Source organism: Peromyscus leucopus, chromosome 4 (genome assembly GCF_004664715.2).
Source record: "Peromyscus leucopus breed LL Stock chromosome 4, UCI_PerLeu_2.1, whole genome shotgun sequence".
Taxonomy (NCBI): domain Eukaryota; kingdom Metazoa; phylum Chordata; class Mammalia; order Rodentia; family Cricetidae; genus Peromyscus; species Peromyscus leucopus.
The window spans coordinates 112,110,400-112,134,242 of record NC_051066.1 but is presented as its reverse complement, the minus strand read 5'-3'; the positions used below and the strand labels follow the sequence as shown (position 1 = coordinate 112,134,242).

Below are 23,843 nucleotides of genomic sequence, written 5' to 3'. Positions count from 1 at the left end.
GACTGATTTTATTACCTATTTGGGTTTCTTCCTTCCAGGTTCTCTTCACCCTCATATTTAGGGAAAATGCACATGCCCGGAGAAGCAGAAGAAACTAGGATTTTCAAAATACGAGCTGCTCTGATTCAAAATCAAAGGGAGTCATCTCGAGAAACACAGGAGCATGAAGGATGGAGCCCCTTCATCCATCAAATCCTGTTGCACTTTGTTCCCCAAACAAGTGTCTTTTCTCTTGTATACATCTGTTTACCTGGCACCAAGAAAGATCAAATTCTGCCAGTGGTCACATTCAGTCTCTTCCAGGTGACCCTCTGGCTTATGAGAAAACAAGTAATATTTTTAAAATAGCGTACAGATTTCCTAAGGCTGGAAAATTTCAGATCGCCTTAGAAATCTGAAAATCATTTGGGTCACTTTAAGAGTCAAGAAGTGATGTCTCACACTGGCCCACACTACAGAACAGGGGTTGGAATCTACTACCCCAAAACACAGCCCCTAGCTACTTGAGAGACTGGTAGACTTAGGAAGATCATCTCAACTTCCAACTTCACTTTTTCCCACTTTCCCAGAAGCAGGCCATACAAGCGTATCTGACATGGCATAAAAGAGGTCAAAAGATTCTGATTCCAGAGGGGTCCTCCCTAGCCTGGGGAAAGGAACATCATGCTCGAAGAAGACAGAGGGACACAGAGAATCTGAACCATCTTGCTTGCTGAGTCTCTCAGTTTACTAACATTCCAGAAATCACACACCCTTGTTGATCTCACTCCAGCATGACTGTCTACTCCCCACAGAGCATACAAATGTTTCTCTGTAACTTCAGCTCTCTCCATTTGAGTGTTCGCAAGGCTCCTATCCTCATATCAAACAAGTTACATAAATTCTTATGTTTTTTTTTTTTTTTCCATTTTTTAAGTCTCAGCTTAAAAAAAAAGGAGTCTCCGCTACTGCCTATCAATGAGAGAGAACAGTGATTTTTGTTACCTGCACTGCCATCAGGTCAGTGGTACCCAACTTAGAGCAGTTGATCAGAAGGAAGGCTTGAATAGAAGTTTTAAGTCCCTGACCTTGCCAAATTGTGGGAAGTGAAGATAGTCAGTTACATAACTTACTCTGTGTATGAAACAGTTGAACATAATATGTTATTTAAATGATACATATTTCAAGTAGTTTACCCTAATACGTTGAAGCTGTAGAACTTCAAGGATCCCATATGAGCTTCAAGGATTATCAAGTCTTATTCTTATTTCAATTATCAAGAAAAAAATCTAGGAGTAAATTTCAGTTGTAGACCACATGTTTGAGGCTCCAGGTTCAACCACCAAAAAAGAAAGGAAGGAAGAGAGGGAGGAAGGGAGGAAAATAACCAAACAGATTTGGTTTTATAAAATCCTTCAGGAGGTTAAAGATTACAATGAGCTTGACAGTTAAGAGCATTCAGCTTGTACCTGGGAAGAGAAAAATAAGTAAAACCTAGCCTGTGGCCTCAAGAAATGCAAACTACTTTTAAAAAGAGAGAAACATTAAATGAAGTGTGATGGCAGTGTACCAGTTGAAAGAAGCCTTCTGCTGGCATAAAGGAGCTATCACTTAGTGAGTGGGTCAAGGAAATACCCCACAAGTGAAGATGCTCATCTGAGTCCTGAAGGATGAGGAGGAGTTCACCAATTAAACAAACTCGAACAGGTGTATCTCAAGAGGAGAAAACAGTCATGAGGGGCTGGCTGTGATGAACACAGCGGATATGTGTAGGAAACTGGGGGAAATGAGACCATGGGCAGCAGGGCAGTGTCAGGTTACAGAAAGTGTTTACATCTTCTTTTCTTATGCTTCTTTTTCTCTTTCTTTTTTAAAGAGTGCAGACTATGGAAACCATTTAAACAGTGAAGAAAGAGTACCCAATTTAATTCTTAAAAAAACTGACAGGCAATTCAGTGATTGATTCTGGTGGTGGGGTGCTGTTCTGATTTATCTGATTTACAGTTGAAGGCATTTACTCCATTTGTGCTAAAGTTATAGACATATGAATACTATCATTTCAATAACTGAACTCAAAGTAAGAAACAATGACCTCATTTTGGTTCAACATTTGCTTCTTAGATTTTGTTTTCTGAAAAAAATGTGACTCTCATAACACATGGTGGAAAGAATGGGGTGCTACCGAGTTCCCAGGGGCAAAGGCATTTTTGTGTCTGATGTGCTGAACCTCGGGGGGCTGCGTACCAGACATCACATTTCAATGATTTGAAAGCAATCAACTTTGGCTCTAAATGAATCCGTTTTACCTTTACTTTCCCTTATAAAAATACACCACTTTCATCATATACCCTTCCTTAGGTCACCTCAAATTCAAGCATTCAAGGTAAGGCTTCAACCCACTTTCCTGGCCCTTCTAGCACATTGGTGACCTCAATGCCTGGCTGTATTGGAAGCCTGGCACCATTGGTATTTTCCAAAGGCACAGAGGTGGAGGTATGCAAAGCTTTGGTCATAACAGCTTGTACAAATGAAACAAGCAAACAAACGACTAGCAACAAGTCCAATCCTTGCTGCATTTATAACGAATAGAAAGGTTTACGAGGAAAGCTTGCCAAAAACACTCCATTAAACTAAACCGTTTCTGCATGAACCCTATCTGTAAAACCACAACAGTAGCAACTACCTTATAAGGAGTTTGTTGGTGAAATGAAATAACACACATGGAGCACTGAGAAGGCAGCTTGGCATGAGGAAGTCACTCAATAAATGACACCCCGCTATTGCTATTATTTTATCGGGGCCATGGTGATCATTGAACAAGTCACTGACAGCATATTATTATTCCATCCCACAACTTACCTTCCATCCATTATAATTTATAAGCCTCAAAGATGCTGCTTACATGAAAGAATGCTCAGGACTGTGATTAAAACTAGATAATCATTAGACTGTTTTGAGAGAAAAAAAAAATAACAGCGCTTTTTTACCTCTTCGTATCTGTCAAAAACTGCCCCTTCCTGCAAGAAGGATGGCACTTCCTTCTGCCAGTTAAATTCATAAGGTTTGGCCATGATGATATTCAAGACCTGGGGAAGAACAAAATGTCTCATTAGTGTACAAAATTAAAGTGCAAGTGCTTGTCACAGCTCAAACGCTTTGTATTTATTTTCCTTAAATGTGTGGTAAAGGTCGTACGTTATCTTCCTTCATATGCCTTGGCATCATCTGACCCCAACATTCCTCCTCCTTGTCTCTAAACTTGGAGACACACTTCACATACTATGAACTATCTGCAGAGAGAAATGCTCCCATGGATCACCTCAGTCACCACACACAGGAAACCACTGCCAGCATGATATACCAAAAAACATTATAGTGAGGGTGGGGTGTAACTCAGTAGTATTGTGTGCTTAGCCTATGTGAAGCCCTGGGTTCAACCCCTATAACCACAAACAGATATACAAACCAACTTTTTAATTAAAAAAAAAAAAATGTAGTGAGGCAGAAACGGCAGCACACACTTAGAATTCCAACTACTTGAACTGCTCAGACAGGAGTTCAAGGTCATCAGGGCAACAACAAAAGACCCTAGCTATGGAGAAAAGGAAAGGAAAAGAGAGGGGAATGGAAGAAATGCAAAAGAACACAATAGATACCAAGGAGCCTTGGGGGCTTACCAGAGTGTACATAAAGAGACAAGGGATTTCTCTGTAGAATGTCTGTCTCTAGGATGTTCTAGCTCATGCCAAATATCCGTTGCAGTTTTTAACCCTTGTTTTAATTTAGAGAGGAATAGAAAACAGAGACATCTAATATAAAAGGCTCATGTCAAACATGAAAAGAGGGTTTCTAGCTATCTCTGTTGTCTTTCACTAGTTTAACTCTGATTCTCCCATGATAAATGCAAGTACCCATGGACAAGCATCCAGAAAGGGATTGATTCTCAGCCTTCTCTACTGTTCCCACTACTGAAATATTCACCTCCCACTGAAGTACTCATTCCATACAGATGGCCTAATTACATGAAGGCCTCTGGGGACTGCGGTAGCTGAGGGTACCTAGGGACTAAGGATGCTGGCCTCTGGCTCTGCCTTCTAGGGAGAACACTAGCAATGGTGATGGAAGCCATTTCCGATTTAATTTTTTTCAGAGATCTAGGGATCAGACCAAGGAAAGAGGCATTTTGGGAAAATGGCAGTAGAGTACCCCAAATCTGTCTGATTTTTAAACTGGGGGAAATGCCATTCTCTGAAACACTTCTTAAGGCCAGACAACAGGGGCAGCGGCTGACTTATTTTACATTGATGACACCATGAAGACAATGATCGAGCACTAGAAAATGTTGACCCAAGCAATTGGTTTTTAAAAGAAGAAGCCAAAAAGGTATGTTTACCAATCCAATTGGGTGCAGAAAAACCCCAAAGGATGAGTGGCTACCTTTTGAAGAGATGGGGAAGGGACTGGCCATTATCCCCCTTTTGTAATCACCATAAATCCCTCAGTTAAATATGGTTACAGTCTGTGCCAAATGTTCTTCCATGCAGATTCTCAGCTTGCCTTGGAAGACCTCACCTACAAGGGACCTGATGGTTTACCTACCTCCTTCTCTTTCTCCATCCTGCCAGAAGGCATTACCTCAGTACCCAGGCCCCAGGGGAGAGGAAGCACCTGAGGAGGGTGCGGATTTCAAGGGGATGACCATCAAAGAGCTGACACAATGAGGCAGCCTTTCCAGTGTAAACACATAGAGCAGCTACTGGAAGGAAGCCAGTGGGCTTTGCATGGGCCCATTGTCTGCATTCTTACACAACTGGACAGATTCTTTTACACCGGCAGCTGAGGACAATCTCCCAAGACTGCAGAAAGCTTGGAAGGGACAAGCTAGGAGGGGAGTCCCAGATGGGCTGGCTCACTTCCGAAGAGATGGCAGAAAGCTCTTTCTAAATAACATGATGAGAAACGGGCGTCTAGCACAAGAGCACAGAGGACCTGAGAGGGGCTGCTGAGAGGCCAAATATTCAAGGTCACGTACAGTTGCCATGAAGAAGGCCTGACACCATACAGCACAGCTGGGTAAACTGAGGAAGAAAGTTGCTTGTTTGTTGTTTGTTTGTCTTACTCTGTCCAGCATCTTTATTTAAACCTGTTGAATTGCTAAGCTTACAATGGGATTTTAAAATGTGTCCCTTGGACATAACGTCATCTTCAAGACTTGCCAGTCTGCTGTCACCTAAAGTTCTCTGAAAAATCCATAGCTATGTTCAAGATTCTGCAGTCTGACAGGCTGATTAGGACTTCCTGACTGTAGAGTTAGAATGCTGCAGATGCAGAGCCAAATTTATCTTAGGCCATGTTGATGGTCAATCGTCATCCAACTCTTTACCTGACCTAACATCCTTCTGACGATTAGAGCTACTGTCTGCAGACTATTAGCTTTCACCAACTCCAAACCTCAAAGAGAGCAAAGGAACCCTTTAACAGTATTTGCTGTAACCTACCTACCTGCTGTCACCACCAATGTATTTGGTAAATACATTGATTTATGACTGTCTGTGTTCTACATCCATTGAAGTTCATACAACCACTGGGCAGGGGGAAGGGAAATGCCATTCATGGCAAAGAGAATTCACATTTCTAAGGAAAGGCTAAAGTCACTAATATCTGGCTGAGAATAAACTGCCCTTCATTCTTTATGGAGGGGTTACTGCATTTGGCATTGATAGTGCTACCCCAAGTGTACAGGATTAACTACAAAAAAAAAAAAAAAAAAAACAACAACACTGCTTCGCCACTCCAAAGTCCTAGGCCAGCTCTGATCAAAATTTTGGCAAATAATATTTGTTATTGGGCATATATCTTGGTTTTAGGTATAGGATGAACAGGGTACAGCATATAAAATCAGGTATATCCAAGGTACCTGGCTGGGATGGTGAGCTGCATAATGTCCCCCCAAACACACTCACATACTAAGTGCTATGAATGTTACCTTACAGGGCAAAAAAAGAGCTTTGAAGATGTGATTAAAGATCTTGAGATGGGAATGTAGTTCTGCATCATTCTTGTGAGCTCTAAATATAATTAAAAGTGTCGTTATAAGAGAAACATGAGGTAGAGGCAGAAAAAGAAGCAATGTGGCCATGAAGGCAGAGACCAGAGCAATGAAGCCACCAGTCAAGGATACCAGAAGGTGAAAGAGCCAGAAATGAATTCTCCCTAGAGACTGGGGGAATGTGACCCTGAGGACACCTTCATTTCAAACTTGTGTAAGAGGAAATTTTCTGCTGCTTTCAGCCACTCATCTGTGGTGACTCTTCACAGTAGCTCTAGAGACACATGCACTGGACTCCTGCAGCTGCACAGGGTTTCCAAAAGGCCTAGCACATTGTGAAGGGCCTGGGAACGGAGCAAGAAATGAACACAGACAACACCTCTGTTGATGGTATTTCGAGTGTTTCTAGGGCCCATGTCATCTTAACAGCTTTGTATCTAAACAATAAATAGGAATTTTAAATGAGTCTTGCGGCTTCCCCTAACCAACCATTTTGTGTTTTCTGTTTGGGAACAAAACAATATGTTTGCTTTGACTTGGCAACATACAGCTTTCTTTTCTTTTTTTCTTTTCTTTTTTTAAATGTTTTCAAGACAGGGTTTCTCTTCATAGCCTTGGCTGTCCTGGAGTACATCTTGTAGACCAGGCTGGCCTCAAACTCACAGAATCCGCCTGCCTCTGCCTTCAAGTGCTGTGATTAAAGGCATGTTCCACCACTGCCAGAAACAATATATAGTTTTCAGTGGACAACTGAATATTGTCAGGTCCCAAAGAAACTGAGGACAAGTGGCCAACTGTAGTACCTATTAGCACACCAAACTGCATGTTGGATGCCAGGCTCACTCAGGACCCACGGCAATTCTCTGTTCTTCTCCAACCTCCACAACCCCTGCCCCCTACTCATCTACATCCCATGTGCTTCCTTCCCTTCCCACAGCTTCTCTTTTCTAGATAACCCTGCCAAATTGGGCATGTGCTCTCTTGGTTCTCTCCCTCCTGGTCCTCTCTTTTCTTCCTCGCCACTCCACCCCCCAGGGCCCACTCTCCTCTCATTGCCCAGTTCCGTCTGGACTCTTCCAGCTGTCACTGGCTGTGCCCTCCATCATATGAGCCGTAAAAACCTTCTCCTCAACTATACCTTAGAGTAGTCACGTCCATTTTCATTCAAATATTCCATGTTGCACGTAAGAATTTTATTAACTGCAAGAGTTATATTTCAACTTTAACCTTGTGATGGAGACATTCCATGGGGAATTAATAACCCCATCCCCACCTTAACCATACAAACTGAAGTAAACCCAAATAACCCCTAAAACCCATGTTGAAAACGTCTAAGATCATTTTTCAGAGATGAGAAGTTGACATAGAATTTCCACTGACCAAAAGTGAGTTGATTGTTTGAATCTTTAAATAAGAATGTCTCATATTTTTTAAATGGACTGGGACTAGCATCAGACAATTCTGAACTCTCAAATGCCTGGCTTTACTTCAAACTGGAATCCAATTCGACACTGACGTATCATTAATGATAATTTCCTCACTTGCTAAAAATATCTCCATCTTCATCAAGCCATTAAATAGCCTTTCAAAAAGCACTCATGGAGTACAGGATTAAGAAAATGGTAATAAATAATGGTATTGAGAGTTGAGGGTAAGAGTATTCTTGTATAATTTGGGGATAAAGAATTTTGCAATTAATTTCTATGCCCTTGAAAGGCCCCAGTCACGGGTAGCAATTTCACCAGTAGGACTTATTCTAACTCAATGTATGCAAAGCCTGTGGACAAAGATACTATTGTGCCATTCAAGGTAGAAAAATATTGCCTGTCTACAATCCTAACCAAGCAATGGCTTAAATATACTACACATTTAGATACTCTTGTGCTTATTAAAAACGGAAGTAGAAAGGAATGGTTGTTTGCTTAACAATGGCAAAGCAGAGGGGTTCCTAAAAATATTCACAGCTTTTGTCAAGCAAATACAAATACTCCTAACATGTTATTAAGCAAATAAAAGAGCAAACATGATCCAAGCTGGTTCATGCTAGTGTAGTTTGGATGTTAAATGTCTCTCAAAAGCTTATGTGTGGGAGGCTTGGTCCCTAAGTTTCAGGAGGTGAATGGATCCCCAGGCCTCTGACCTCATGAATGGATTGCTACATTTCTAGCTTCACAGCCTGCTGGGTTAGGAGGGGTTCTGTTAGAAAACTCTTTTGTTTCTCTGTGCTTCTTCATTCTGCCCCACAGGGTGGTCTCTGCCGGAAGTCCTGCCCCACCACAGACTTACATCCTTTGGCCAAAAGATGCTAGACTAAAGGTTTCAATGAAACTGTAAGCAAAAATAAGGCTTTCTGCCTTTAGGTTCTTTTTTTCCCTCTCTCATAGGGATGCAAAGCAGTTGACACAGTATAGACAGACATATATCTAAACATAAGCATTAGTTAAGAGATGGTGATAAAGTTTTTTTGTGATTTAAAAAATACTTTCCTCTATTTTAAAATACAGAAAATTCTACTAACCACAGATTTTATATTTAAGGAAAAACACTCTCTAAACTGAAAGAAAGATGACATTTAACAAATGATTTCTCTTCATAAAAATCTGTTTTTAAAGTGTCTGTAGTTTCCACCAGTGTTCTTGGCAAGAACGAACAGTAAGACAGGACACGTAAAGCTGTCAACTGTTTCCTATGCTTTTCTGGGCTTTCAAGTCTTCACTGTCAACAGGAAGCTTCTCACACATTGGCTGTGAGGACTTTTCATTCAGTACCTAGCAGCGGGTTCTTCAGTGATGACACTTGCATTAACATTTCAGAAAGCTATGTTGTACTTTAGGAAAAAAGATACTCTTTCAGAATTTCATGCATGTATATAAGAAAATATGAACATATCTACCCACCACTGATTTCCCCCCAACTCTTCCAGGACCTTTCCCAATATTTTCCCCCAACACACACAAATTCCATGTCCTCCTCTCTTTTTAATAACCCACTAAGTCCAATTAGTGCTGCCCATATGTGCATGGATATGGGGCTATCCACTGTAATACAGGCATCTAATTTGGGACCACATCCTCAAAGAATGAGGCTCCTTCACCCAGAAGCTACCCAATAGTTCCTCAGGTAGAGGAACCATCCCTATCTGTGCTACAATTGTGGATGGATGGTTTGATCTCCTGCAGCTCTTATATAAACAAGAGCCACTGTGAGAGTTAATGGTTACTCTGGCTATTTCATGTTCAGAAGACAGCCTTTGATAACATTCCTCCCCATCCTCCATTTTGTACATTCTTTTTTAAAGATTTATTAGGTATACAGCTTTCTGCCTGCCAGCCAGAAGAGGGCACCAAATCTCATTACAGATGGTTATGAGCCACCATGTGGTTGCTGGGAATTGAACTCAGGACCTCTGTAAGAGAAGGCAGTGCTCTTAACCACTGAGCCATCTCTCCAGTCAGTATTTCCTAGTCAGTATTTTCCTTTTCTTTGATGATGTTCCCTGGGCTTCATGGGATAGAGGGTTGGTTGATAGGAATGTCTCATTTAGGGCTGAACACATACAGTCACTTATTCTCAGCTTTGGCCAGTGTTGCATTGGCTGATGCCTACTACAAAAATGCTATGGGATAATGCTCTTGTACACTGTAAAGATTTGTCACTCCTATTGGTTTAATAAAACGCTGATTGGCCAGTAGCCAGGCAGGAAGTGCAGGTGAGGTGACCAGACTAGGAGAAGGCTGGGAAGAAGAAAGGCAGTGACAAGAGTGGCCAGCCAGACACAGAGGAAGTGAGATGAGAATGCTGGACTGAGAAAAGGTACCAAGTCATGTGGCTAAACATAGACAAGGATTATGGTTAATTTAAGTGTAAGAGCCAGTTAGTTATAAGCCTGAGCAATAGGCCAAACAGTTTATAATTAATATAAGCTTCTGTGTGTTTATTTGAGACTGAACGGCTGCAGGACCAGTCAGAACAGAAACTTCGCTCTACATAAAAAGAAGCTTCTCTGGCCAAGGCTGAGAGGCTCTGCTATTCTTGCTTTTGGAAACAAAACAGATTATGATGTGTTCTAGACTACTACTACAGAAACCCTATGGCTTCTGCCATGATGAATCTTGTATGACGTCAAGTTGATGGAGAATAATCTGCTAGAGTTCACAAACCTACAGCCCACAGGAGCAAAATGAGAACGTCAAAACTGATCAGAATTATGATCAAAGTGTGACTTGATTTGAGATAATTAAAAAAATCTGATGAATATATAATTTAAAAGAACTGTCTTATAAGTGCATTAGGTGAACTTTATGATCACAATATAGGCTTCACTATATTAGGAGTTTACAAGGTAGGTGGAAAACATGCTGAGTTATTGGGGGGCAGTTAAGAACAAGCTTGACTTGAGTAGCTGCTAGCATGTTACAGGGAGGATGTAGGAATAACCTTCCTTGTCTAAAAACAAGTCTCACAACTGACACTTCTACAGCAAAAGATATATTATATTCAAGACATAATCAATTTATTTAATAAGTTTTACATGATATGAAATTCTCAGAAATCAATACTCACAGAAATGGGAGAAAACTATGTTTTACACACAGGTTTCATTTTAAGTGGGCAGCCTTGTAGAAATTTTAAGAAATGTAGCTGGGTAATGGGGTTACAATTTCAGGTATTTATCAAACCATGTTTGTTCATATTCATCTTGTCAGCTCTGTCTCTCTCTTCCTTTTTTTCTGGGTATGAGAATTTCCAGAGGAAAAGAAGAGAATTCAGATGGTGACCTTCCTGTATTTTCCTCAGCTTAAAATACAGTTTATGCCAAGGTATCGTGTGTTAGGGCAGCATGCTCTGAGCCCAGCAACATAATGATCAGTTTTCAAAGAAACAGAATACGACCAAGTGCAATTGCTCCCCAAAGGAAGCTGATTCATTTCCCCAGATTGCTTGGATGTTGATTGTTTGACTGTAACATTTCTCATGCATGACATCTGAGTTCATCTCTCGGCCTCCCAAATCCTCTTAATCAGGTTAATTGGCTGAAACTGTATTAACGTAGTTGTCCATGACTGAGGATTTTTAGTCTGATAATCCACTGTTAATCCCTTCTTGCCTGGAAGCTCAGTCCCTCTGGAAGATGCAGGTAACAGCTCATGTTGGAAGCCATAATGGTGAGAGAGAAAGCCCTCTACAGAGGTTAGGAGTACCCACCTGTGGCATACCATTGTACAGTGCCTTCTGAGGTGTGTACTCCTAAATGCATATTAGGTCCATCTCTGGCTTAACACTATTTTGGTATTGTAGAAATTACATTGCCATTAACATATAAATCCCCTTTATAGTAATGAATTACAGAAATAGAGATGAAGAAATTTATATTTATTATGATACAAAGAAATATATAAGCACAATTAGAATACTCACACATATACAACATGACGGGCCAATTAGGGATGGCAATCCCATCAGAGTGTAACAGAGACATAAAATTCATATCACTTAGTATTAATAAAGCCATCATATCAATACAACACCACATAGTACTCATATGTTTGTGGTGATACCTGTGGAAGCAAACTTACTGAAATGCCAGTCATGTGAAAGCACAGACATAAAATTATCTGCAGTGCATCAATAAAGACAGTAGGAGGAATTTTGGGTATTTATTACACAAGACTTTTTAATTCTTGATATATAGTGGATTCCTTCCAGTGACAATGGTTACCTTCTGTGCTGTGCTTCACTGTGCCTCATAGAGCCATGTCTGCCACCTCTCATCAAGGGACCATGTGGAGTGACTGACCTAAAGCATGTGAGTTTGCATTATTGCGCACCACAGGGTGTTCACACACTAAAAACCATCTAACCGTCTTAGAAAGAAACCCATTTCTCAGAACATGATCCATGGCTTTCTACACGTCAGAATGAAAGAGAATACATGTGTACGAGGAGCTCGAGGAGGAAAGAAGTCCTTGTCCTCTAACTTTCTAACTTACTAACAACAAACTTGGTTTTTTGTTTTGTTTTTGTTTGTTTGTTTGTTTTGTTTTTCTAGAGCCGAGGATCGAACCCAGGGCCTTGTGCTTGCAAGGCAAGTGCTCTACCACTGAGCTAAATCCCCAACCCCCAAACTTGTTTTTATAGACCTTTTACATATTGTAAGGATTCTTCGGAGTAAAGCTATCACTTCTGCCTCTGAAATAAATGCATCTTACTGACTGTGGGGTACAGCAAAAACCAGCAGCACTTTATTATGGCTTAGTACTAGGATGAACATTGTTAACCTCAATGGCCCTGAGAAATGAAATTAAGCAACTGTAGGATACTTGTAAATCTTGAAGAACTTGTAAATTAGTGAAGAACCTGCTGTGACTGGGTTGTTTGTTGTTTGTTTTGGAGACAGAGTCTCACCATGTTGCCCAGTCTGGCCCTGAAGTCTTAGACTCAATTAACCCTCCTGCCTTAGCCTCCTGAGTATTTGGGACTATATCCACATGCCATTGCCTCTAGCTTAGAGAGTAATCTACCCTCACACCCTTCCTGCTCCTACCAAGCCCCCCTAAACCCCAAGCCCAACAAATAAACAAAACAAAATCAAAAGAATTCCCTAAAATATTCAGCAGGGAACTATAGTAGAAATAAACCATCCATCAAAACAACTTCTCCCTTACGGGTAGGTGTCAGGCATACACAGCTGTGGGAAGAAGGAACATTGGGCCCACCTTGTTCTCACAGTTGGGTATCCTATTAGGTTTGGGAAAATTATCAAACAAAATGCCCATGTGCATAGAAAACCTTCAGTTTGGGGAAGAGGGTACAAACAGATTATACAGAAGTCCTTCTGGCTTTTGGTTCCAGGTTTTTTTTATTTGTTTATTTCATTTTGGCTTGTTTCTATTGTTGTTGTTTGTTTTTGAGACAGGGTTTCTCTGTGTAGCCCTGGCTTTCCTGGAACTCACTCTGTAGAGCAGGCTGTCCTCAAACTCACAGAGCTCTGCCTGCCTCTGCCTCCCAAGGGCTCGGATTAAAGAAGTGGGCTACCACCTGGTGGTTCCAGAACTCCTGTGCTTGAAAAAATAAGGGTTGTCAGGGTAGAGATCATGAGAAAACCAGCTTTGGTTAACATCTGCCTCACCTCCAATTTCATCCCTGGAGCACTCTCCAGGCAGTTAGTAGTTGGTTCTGGATACTACTGATTAGAGTGAGGATTCAAACTAGGAGCCTATGGGGGGAAATCCAAAGAGGACTCAGGCTCTCTTAGCTTACCTTAAATCAGTGCTTCTCAGAAGAAGGAACTGTGATACTTAATTGGCATTGTCAGCTTCACAGGATTTGGAATCACTGAGGAAACATCTCAGGGTGTCTTTGAGATGTTTCCAGAGAGATTTGACTGAGGAGGGAAGATTCAACCTGAGCATGGGTAACACTATGAGCAGGGGTGCTAGACTGACCAAAAGGAGAAAAATAGGAAAGTCCTACGCATTATCCCTCCTCTACTTCCTGGCCTACTGAAATATGAGAGGTCCCAGCCATACGATTCTGTTTCCATAAACTTTACAGAATCTTTTTTTTGCCACCACGATGGACTTTACTTCCCCAAACCAAGAAACTAACACAGGTACCCAGACAGCAACCACCAATGGTGAGCTTCTCACAAATGTAGAACTGCAGATCCACTGGTTTTTTCTAAGAATCCTGGGGGACAGAGCTCTGGAACCCAGAACATAGCCCGCTAGGCAGGAAGATTCTGATATAGACTAAAACTTGAGAACAGCTAATGGAGTCTTTACCTAACAGAAGAGGAGGTCCAGAGGAGTGAGAAACCAGATGGGTACCAGGGAATAAAGTGCAGGGAAATAACAGAGATGGTCATTTGTCTATAAGGTACTTCTTCCCAGCCTGAGAAATCAGGGACACGGTGACTGAGCACAGGCAGGTGCTATCCAATCAACACTGAGTCAATGCGGAGGTCTGGAAGTTACTGGGTAATTCCTTTAAACATTTCTTTCAAGCTTCATTCTTAGGAGTTAAGTCAGAAAAAGGGAGCTGTGGTCTTTAGTTTTAATTGTCAACTTGACACACTCTGGTATGACCTAGGAAGAGCTTCTCACTGTAGATCAGGTTGCCTGTGGGTATGTCTATGGGAGAGTCTCTTGATTATGCTAATTGAGGTGCTAATTACTGGTTACCTTTAGAGAAGCAGAATCAGGTCAAGTCCTGCAAGTTCACTGGCAATCTGTACTCCCTTCTCTCTAGGGCTCCACTATCACACACAGTTTTGCAATTAGTTAACCTGTATCTTCACCTACAATGACCTGGACCCTATGTGCTATCATAGTGTCAATATATTGGATATCAATAAACAATGAGTGATTATCTTTTTTTTTTTTTTTTTTGGATGAACTCCCAACCAACTAACTCTAAAAAGGAACTAGGACAGAGGAAATGAATATTCGAGAATTGACATTAAAGCGCCTTTAACGTGTGTACCTGTTCTTCCCTCCGGAGTCTCCAAGTGTCCCAGTGTTCTCTTCTTAAAGGACAAACCCTGCTGCTTGCCTGGAATGCAGTTTGCAGAAAAGTTTTCCATTCTCTATGCTGCTCTGTAGCTGGTTAGGCTTATGAATAACTTCTAGGCTGGATATCTCCTCCACAGTTTTCTATGCCCTGCACCACACCTCAACCCAATCTCTCCAAGTGTGTAGAGTTCACATTGGAACCTGAGTCCTAAGGAAGAGAAATAACACCCTGACCTTATCCTTATGGAATGCCTGGCTTTTTTTTTATCCCCTTTAAGAGGATATCCTTATCCTCCTTGTAAGATCTCCTATGTGTGCCCTCCCAACTTTGCCCTTCATTTGTCCTTGGACTAGCTCTCCCACAATTGGGTAAAAAAAATGTCACCAACAGGAATCAAACTTCTCAAAAGAAAAAAAAAAACTATTTTACAGGCTCAACTTTTGCTTTAATTATCAGAGTATTTCAAAGGAAAGGTTTTAACTTTATCTTTCCTTGAATAATCTTTCTGAAGTTTGCCTTAGGCATGAATATGTGTAAAGTCTGAAGACTACAAGGCTGGGTTGCATAAAACAGAGAAGAGGCTGTGGATGGAGCAGGCCCAAATACAAGGACTCAAAGGATCCTTTCTTTTAAAAACTATTTTCTTATTAAAATAAACACACACACAATGGACTATTAAATTTAACCAAGATTCCTTGTAGTTACACACTGGCTATGCTGTTTTATAAATAGGCCACTGCTGTTATTACGAAGGAGTCAGATGATGAGAATAAAGTTTAGGACTATGCATAATGGAACCAAGTCCAGACCATATATGGAGAAAATACAACATATAGGCACTAAATGTGTGGGAAAGCATCAGTTGTCCCATGTCTACACCCCCAAAGTTATTACTCTGTGGCTGGAAAATAAATAGTTAAAGAAATATAGCATAAATAAACCATTTTATGTTCAAAATGGCATCATGTGAACCCATCAAATGCTTAAACTAAACTCAGCAATCGAGCTAATAATAAAGACAGTGTGAAGAAAGTACATGGAATGTAAATCTTAGGAAAGTTATTTCTACTTTTAAATTTTTTAATTAAAATAACTTGATTTACTTATTTTTGGGGTGTGCCTGTACGTGCACAAGTGTGTGTATGCACATGAGTGTAGTTGCCTGTGGAGGTTGGTCGGATCTCTTGGAACTGGACTTACAAGCAGCTGTGATATATCTGAGTTGGGCACTGGTGTGTTGGTTGGTTTTGTTTTGCTGTTGTTGTTTTGCTTTTTTAGTCATCTTGACCCAGGCCAAGGTCATCTGGGAAAAGAGAGCTTCAATTGAGAAAATTTGTCCATCTGGTTGGCTTACAGAATATGGAGCATTTTCTTGATTGATGATTGAAGGGGGAGGACTTAGGATACTGTGGGTGATATCAATCTTAGGCAAGTGGTCCTGGATTGCATAAAAAAGTATGCTGAGCAAGGCACGGAGAAAAAGCCAGTAAACTCCATTTCTGCATGGCCTCTGCTTCAGTCCCCGCTCTAACTTCCCTCCACGATAGACTACAATTTGAGCTGAAATAAACCCTTTTCTTCCCAACTTGCCTTTGGTCATGATGTTTGATTACAATAATAGGCAAACCAGGAGTTTTGGGAACTGAAGGTAGGTCCTCTGCAAGAGCAGTCCAGGCTCTTAGCTACTCTGCCACCTCTCCAGCCCCATTCATTCTACTGTATAAATCTAGGCAAATTCTTAAACAAAACCAACAAGCTTTTCTTCTAGCTTTGTTTTAGCTTTTAAATGCATAAACCTGCAAACAACCTGGAAGAAAAAATACAGAATCCTTTAACTCAGTTAATTTAAAGGTTACATATTACTTTAAAGGATGATCTTTTGGATTCCTCTCTCTAGTTTTGGCATTGGTTTTTAACCACTGTGTCAGAGAAGTTGGGGCAGTCACTAGTGTGCTAAGTGGTTCATATTATGTGGTGAGTTAAGAATGTTCCATCTGGAAACAGGGGTAATGGCATCTTGTATATTCCAGACTGAAATCACTTTAAGGCAATGGGACCACACAGTCACCTGTCCTGTCTTTTCCTTCATAAGGACTTCACTGGATATGGAATGGGGATGCAGTGGCTTGAATAAGACTGGCCCCCAAAGGTGCATATATGTGAATGCTTGGTCACCAGGGAGTGGCACTATTTGATAGGATTAGAAGGATTAGGAGGTATGGCCCTATTAGAGGAAGTGTGTCACTGGGGTTGGCTTTGCTTTTAAAAGCCCATGCAAAGGCTAAGACTCTCTCCCTCTGTGCCTACAGATCAGGACCTCAGCTACTTTTCCAGCACCTGCCTGCTTGCTGTCATTGTCCCCACCATGATGATAATGGACTAAACTTCCAAAACTGTAAGCAAGCCCCCAATTAAATGCTTTCTTTCATAGGAGTTGCGTTAGTTGTGGCCTCTCTCCACAGTAATAAAACAGTGTCTAAGGCAGAGGGTCTACAGTATCCTTCATGAACACAGTGAGGTGGCTCTGATCTAGCCTTCCTACCTTCTTCCTTATCTCTTAGAAATGACCTTCTCTAGAGACCTATCATGATTGCTTCACAATCTTATTAGATGTTTTGCCCAGAAAATATGAAAGTATCTTGATTTTGTCATTTCTTCAGACTTCACTCCATTGTGAAGATCCCCATTTACATATAAATTAAAATTTGCATGCTTTGTAGTAATTTGGTTTCTAAGTCAAGCCAAACAGATGACATATGAACTAAGTGGAGCTAGTGGCAAACTCTTTTTCCCTGACTCAGGAATAGGCACACAAATGAGGAGTGTGGCTGTGGCTCTGAGGTAGAGTGCTTGCCTTGTGTGCACATGGTCCCGGGTGGGTTCCGACCTCAGAACCCCAAATGGCAGGAAAGCTCCAGGTGCACACAGGAAACACTGGTGCGCAGGCTTTGTCTGACAGACCAGAGGGGAGACTGAAACTGGGTCTTCTTCCTTCACTTCAGACACGTGCTTCCTATGTTTATGTAATGAGATAAACATCCCAGTGTGACATTAGAGAAGTGAACAAGAAACAGCCCGATTTTACAGTTCTATAAGCAATTTGTCCACGGCTTTAAAAGTGGGGCTAACTGTAATTACAGATTAAGCTGTTTCCACAATGAATATTAAGCCTTCCAAATTGGAAACAGACTGACAATCACAAATGGACTGTGTGTCTAGCTCAGATCCACCCCAACCAGTTGTTGAATGCTGAGGGAGCATTTATTTAACCTCTTTAGTGTTTTTCTTGTGTCCTTGTTTGTACAACAGGCACGATATATTGATATATTTTCCCGGACTCTTCGAGCTTAGTTGGATTAAGCATTGTTTCAGCTATAACATTAATGTGAATAGATTCAAGTCTATACATGCCCATGTTATTGAAGACCACACATATCCTTCCTGGAATATATTTATTTCCCAAAATGAAAGCCACATTAAGATGGGTCCAACTAAGATGTCAGACAATGTGTTACCATTGTGTATTGAAGAGCAAAGGGCAGAGTAATGACAAGGTGACATTCCCAGAACAGCCCTCCAGTATCAAAGCACACTTACAAGATGCCAAACATTTCCCAATCCTTGTGAAGGTCAACAACCTTCAAATAATTGTCCCTTTCATAAGATGTGTGCTTTTATTGGAGTGTTTTAAAGTGTGTTTGCTTCTCCAGCTGGTATAGGACCTAAAAACAATCCTTCCTTCTAACAAGGCCCAGAGGCAGCAGGAAGATACCAGAGGTCAGTCACATGTGAAGTCATTCCCAAGGATTTGTATCCTATACTATTTTAGTAAATGTCTCTGACATTTAATTCAAGCCAGGCTGGGAAAAGAGAGCAAACCCCGGGTTTCTTCAACTGAGTTCGCTGCCCCCTGTAAGACAAGGGCTGGGTTTCCTCAAGTGTCTGTACTAATAAGCAATGTTCCTGGAAACCACTTTGGTCCTTGTGTCGTCTGCGATCAATTATTCTGTTTCCTGAGGGAAAGAGTTTGGAGTAACAGATTCTAAAATGCCACAAGGCTACAGGCCAGCAGGAGGGAGTTGCAGCATGTAAGACATGCCAGCTTCCTGCAGTTACAAGGAGAGAATGAGCTGGAAGAGCACTGAGCTCGGGAGTACTGACGCCAGGACCATGGACCACCATCCCTCTGAGCTTGATGTCCCTAATGAGCACACCCAACATAGGCGGGCGGAAAGCTTTATTTTACTAAGCCTTTTCCCAGGCTCTATTCAAGTCAGAAACCATGTCGCCAACAGCAAGTTGCGAAAAACAGAGTTCAGAAAATTCCATGTCCCTTCGAACTAGAATTTAACCCTGTGGTGGCTTTTCCTTCACTGGGCAGCCTCCATTCTCAACAGCAACATTCCTATAATACAGTAAAAGACTCTGAAGGAATGGCCTTTAAAGAGCATGACTGAACATGACCTTTTCCTGTGGGTGACTTTATGCTGCTTTATATCAGGTAGCTAAACTAAAACAAAAGACTGCTTCACTGAGGGAAGTATGGATGATCATCCCCTCCAGTTTCCTACCTAGGCATTACCAAGGACAGATTCTTGCAACTTCCACATCAAAAACAGGCAGTAGAAAAAAATTTTATATTATCCATGGGAAAAAGGCAGTTTATTTTAAATGTACTCATAAAATAACTGTTCATTTGTAAGAATCACTTTTCTAATTTTTTTTTGTTTTTAGAGTATTCTAAATATAATACAGAAATTTTAATTTGAAGGAGAAAAAGTAGGCTCTACAAATTTGCTGCATGGCATTAACTGACCTACAATGCTAATTGAGGGCTATCTGTAATGGACATTGTAAAAAATTTAATAATTACCTACATTTAATACTGGTAAAATCACAACAGGATTCAGCCATTACATGTGTTTTAATTTTATTCTTTTCTTTTCAAAACCAAAGGGAATAGCATCCAATTTGACCATAACTTGGAGAAATCAGGTTTTACAGATAATAAATCTACTGTCATTAATGTTTGTGACATAAAAGTTTGCAAAAGAAGGCTTATAATGAAGATATATTTTAACCACCAAGGATGCATCCTCCTATGGCCAAATTTGTTTCAAAAAGAAAGAGGGTTGCTTTTGATATTGTCATTTCCTAACTACTCATTTAATTTAACTATCTTAAAACATGGGATCCACCTCAAATGTTCTACTCAAATGCTTTTGGGCACCTAGGCCTGGGGCTTTCAATTTCGATCATTATCTTAGCTATAATTTTCTTTGAGCTCCTTGAATCTAACTCTGACCTTCTCCTTCTATTCCACATATCCTCTTTCTACAGGAAGTGCTGCCCCATCTCCTGACCTTTATCTTTTCTTGCTTCCATGGAAATAAAGTGCCATCACCATTCTTGTCTCCTTTTTAGAACTTCAACCCCCTGTATTCAGTGTATTCAGCCACATCTTAAACCATCTCCATCAGCCTTCTTCTGGAATGTCAGGTGTCCAAACATGCCCTGAGCTGAGTCCACCACTAAGAAAGGGCTATTTGGAAGAATGTATCCAATATAATCTAATAACAATAAGCAATGACAACATCTTTGGGAATGCTGCTCCTAAGACCCATAAGCCAAAAGGTTGGTCTTCAGCTGATTAGCTTCTGGGAAGTGATAGAATTTTTAAGAGTGGTGATGCAGGCCTTTAATCTCAGCACCAAGGAGGCAGGGGCAGGCAGATCTCTATGAGTTTGAGGCTGACCTGATCTACATAGTGAGTTCCAGGACAGCCAGAGCTACACAGAGAAACCCTGTCTCACAAAAATAAAAAAATAGAATAAAATAAAAAAATTAAAACAAATAAAAACATTTTTTAAAGAAAAATTTTAAAGAGGAGACCTCCTGGTGTGAGGTCTTCAGGTTACTGGGGCATCCTCTTGAAAGAGGACAGTGGTATCCTCTCCTCATCTTCTTCACCTCTTTCATTCCAGGCCAGTCGTTGAGTGGCTGGAGTCTACCACATAATCACATAATGCCTAACAAAGACCGGAGGCAATGTGGCTGGTTGGTCATGAACCAGCCTGCATCAAATAGGAGCCCAAATGGTTTGTTTTTGTAACTTGATTATTGCAGGTGCTTGTTACAACAACAAAGAGCAAAGCCAGAGGTTATCATAGAAAGCAACCACGAGACAAAGGAAATTGGCCTTTTCATATGACAAATACCTAAACTCTGGGTGAACTTCAACTTTAATGAGCTAGTGGTGAGGAGGCAGCTGCTTAAACCTTAATCAGTTTTCAGGAGTACTTGATCAAAAGATATGACAATATTGGCCAACCACCGGATGCCACCATTTAAGTATTTCGTGACCCCTATGCTACCATCTTTAGAAGGCTATCAACACTTACCTGAGGAACAATATGAAAATGAACCTTTTATTTTGTCATGCAAGGTAAGACTCTAAGGGCTACAGAGTTCCAATGAGCTCTCCCTGTGATGGAGTGAGAACCGAAGCCAAAAAACTTCAGGCAAGCTGGTCATTGTCCCATCTTCAAGCCCCTGGCCTAACCTCTCAGGCCAAGTCAAGAGAGACTTCTTCTTTGCAGACGATATGATAGTATATATACATAAGTGACCCCAAAAACTCTACCAGGGAACTCCTACAGCTGATAAACTCCTTCAGTAAAATGGCAGAATACAAGATCAACTCAAAAAAATCAGTAGCCCTCCTATACACAAATGATAAAAGGGCTGAGAAAGAAGTTAGAGAAACATCACCCTTTACAATAGCCACAAATAATATAAAATACCTTGGGATAACACTAACTAAACAAGTGAAGGACCTTTTTGATAAGAACTTTAAATCTCTAAAGAAAGAAATTGAAGAAGATATCAGAAAATGGAAGGATCTACCATGCTCATGGATAGGTAGGATTAACATAGTAAAAATGGCAATCTTACCAAAAGCAATCTACAGATTCAATGCAATCAACATCAAAACCCCAACACAATTCTTCACAGACTTGGAAAGAAAAATACTCAACTTCATATGGAAAAACAAAAGACCCAGGATAGCTAAAAGAATCCTATACCATAAAGCAACCTTTGGAGGCATCACCATCCCTGACCTCAAACTCTACTATAGAGCTATAGTAATAAAAACAGCTTGGTACTGGTATAAAAACCGACATACGGACCAATGGAATTGAATTGAAGACCCTGACATTAATCCATGCACATAGGAATACCTGGTTTTTGACAAAGGAGCCAAAACTATACAATGGAAAAAAGAAACTAATGGTGCTGGCATAACTGGATGTCAATATGTAAAAGATTACAAATAGATCCATATCTGTCACCATGCACAAAACTCAAGTCCAAGTGGATCAAAGACCTGAACATAAATCCAGTTACACTAAACTTAATAGAAAAGAAAGTAGGAAGCACTCTTGAACGCATTGGCACCAGAGACCATTTCCTAAATTAAACACCAACAGCACAGACCCTGAGCACAACAATTAATAAATGGGACCTATCGAAATTGAGAAGCTTTTGCAGGGCAAAAGACACAGTCAATAAGACAAAAAGACAGCCAACAGAATGGGAAAAGATCTTCACCAACTCCACATCTGACAGAGGATTGATCTCCACAGTATATAAAGAACTCAAGAAACTAGACATCAAAATACTGAACAGTCCAATTAAAAAATGGGCTAAAGAGCTAAACAGAGAATTCACAAAACAAGAACTACAAATGGCTGAAAGACATCTAAAGAAATGCTCAACATCCTTAATCATCAGAGAAATGCAAATCAAAACGATTCTGAGATACCACCTTACACCTGTCAGAATGGCTATAATCAAAAACACCAATGACAGCCAATGTTGGAGAGGATGTGGAGCAAAGGAAACACTCCTCCACTGTTGGTGGGAATGTAAACTTGTACAACCACTGTGGAAATCAGTATGGCGGTTTCTCAGAAAATTAGGAATCGAACTACCTCAAGACCCAGCTATCCCACTCTTGGGCATATACCCAAAGAATGCTGATTCATACTATAAAGATACATGCTCAGCTATGTTCATAGCAGCACTATTTGTAATAGCCAGAACCTGGAAACAACCGAGATGCCCATCAACGGAAGAATGGATGGAAAAAATGTGGTACATATACACAATGGAGTACTACTCAGCAGAGAAAAACAATGAAAGCATGAAATTTGCAGGCAAATGGATGGAACTAGAAAAAATCATCCTGAGTGAGGTAACCCAAACCCAGAAAGACAGTCATGGTTTGTACTCACTCATAAGTGAATTCTAGATATAAAATAAAGAACAATCAGACCACAAAAAAACAGACAAAAAAAAAAGAGAGAGAGAGACTTCTTCATGTATTTGGAAGAGGAAACAATAAAGTCTGTTTTCAGTCAACAGTAAAAATCACAAATAAAGACCAATGATCTCAGGAGCACATAATTCATTCTTTCTTTCTTTCTTTCTTTCTTTCTTTCTTTCTTTCTTTCTTTCTTTCTTTTTTTCTTTCTTTCTTCCTTCTTCCTTTCTTTCTTTCTTTCTTTCTTTCTTTCTTTCTTTCTTTCTATCTTTCTTTCTATCTTTCTTTACTTATTTCTCTGTCTCTCTTTCTCTGTCTCTCTTTCTTTCTATCATCTATCATCTATCTATTATTATCTATCTATCCACCATCTATCTATCATCTATCTATCTATCTGTTCATTCGTCTACTTATTTTGTTTGCTGCTTTTGAAGTGCCAGGACTGGAACCTAGAGTCTTAAATATGATAGGTAAGCTCTCTATTATATAGGCCATATGCCCAGCCAGGAGTGCAAACTATAAATCATCAGGAAACTAGGAATTGTTTTTACAATGAAGTGAGCTGTTTCACACAGGAGATACTTCTATCCACTTAAGATGTGGACGGTCCCTTCTTAAAAGTGACCAAAGACTGGTTGCTGGGTGACTGATGTGACTAATTCGCCCTCTGTTGTCTTTCAGAAACTAACGCTGGTTTAGTACAAGCCACTATGACACCACTGGCTCCTTACAAAGGCCTGTGAATCAATGTCTAACCATTCCCTCACACAGATAAGCAGTAAACTGTGTTCTGCTGTTTATTCTGGAAAGAGTATTAGTGACAGCTCAGGAGTGAGTAGTTAGCTACAGAATGGCTGGCTGTTGGGGAATGCCTGCCCGATTTTCCATCTGCAGATAGTCTTGGAGCTACTACAAGAGACAACTTTTTACTTCTTTTTTTTTTTTTTTTTTTTTGTTTTTTCGAGACAGGGTTTC

At 40.5% G+C, this 23,843-nt stretch overlaps 1 protein-coding gene across 20 annotated transcripts in view; it reads right to left on the bottom strand.

Moving 5' to 3' along the window:
* The window catches only part of Plcb4 (phospholipase C beta 4), a 385,025-nt gene that overhangs the window by 140,866 nt on the left and 220,316 nt on the right, over positions 1-23,843 (bottom strand). For all 20 annotated transcript variants that reach the window (XM_037205240.1, XM_028884521.2, XM_028884514.2 and 17 more), the window contains one exon: positions 2,967-3,065. In XM_037205240.1, the coding sequence (XP_037061135.1) occupies positions 2,967-3,050 (84 nt within the window). In that variant the 5' untranslated portion in view covers positions 3,051-3,065. The remainder of the gene's footprint in view (positions 1-2,966; positions 3,066-23,843) is intronic.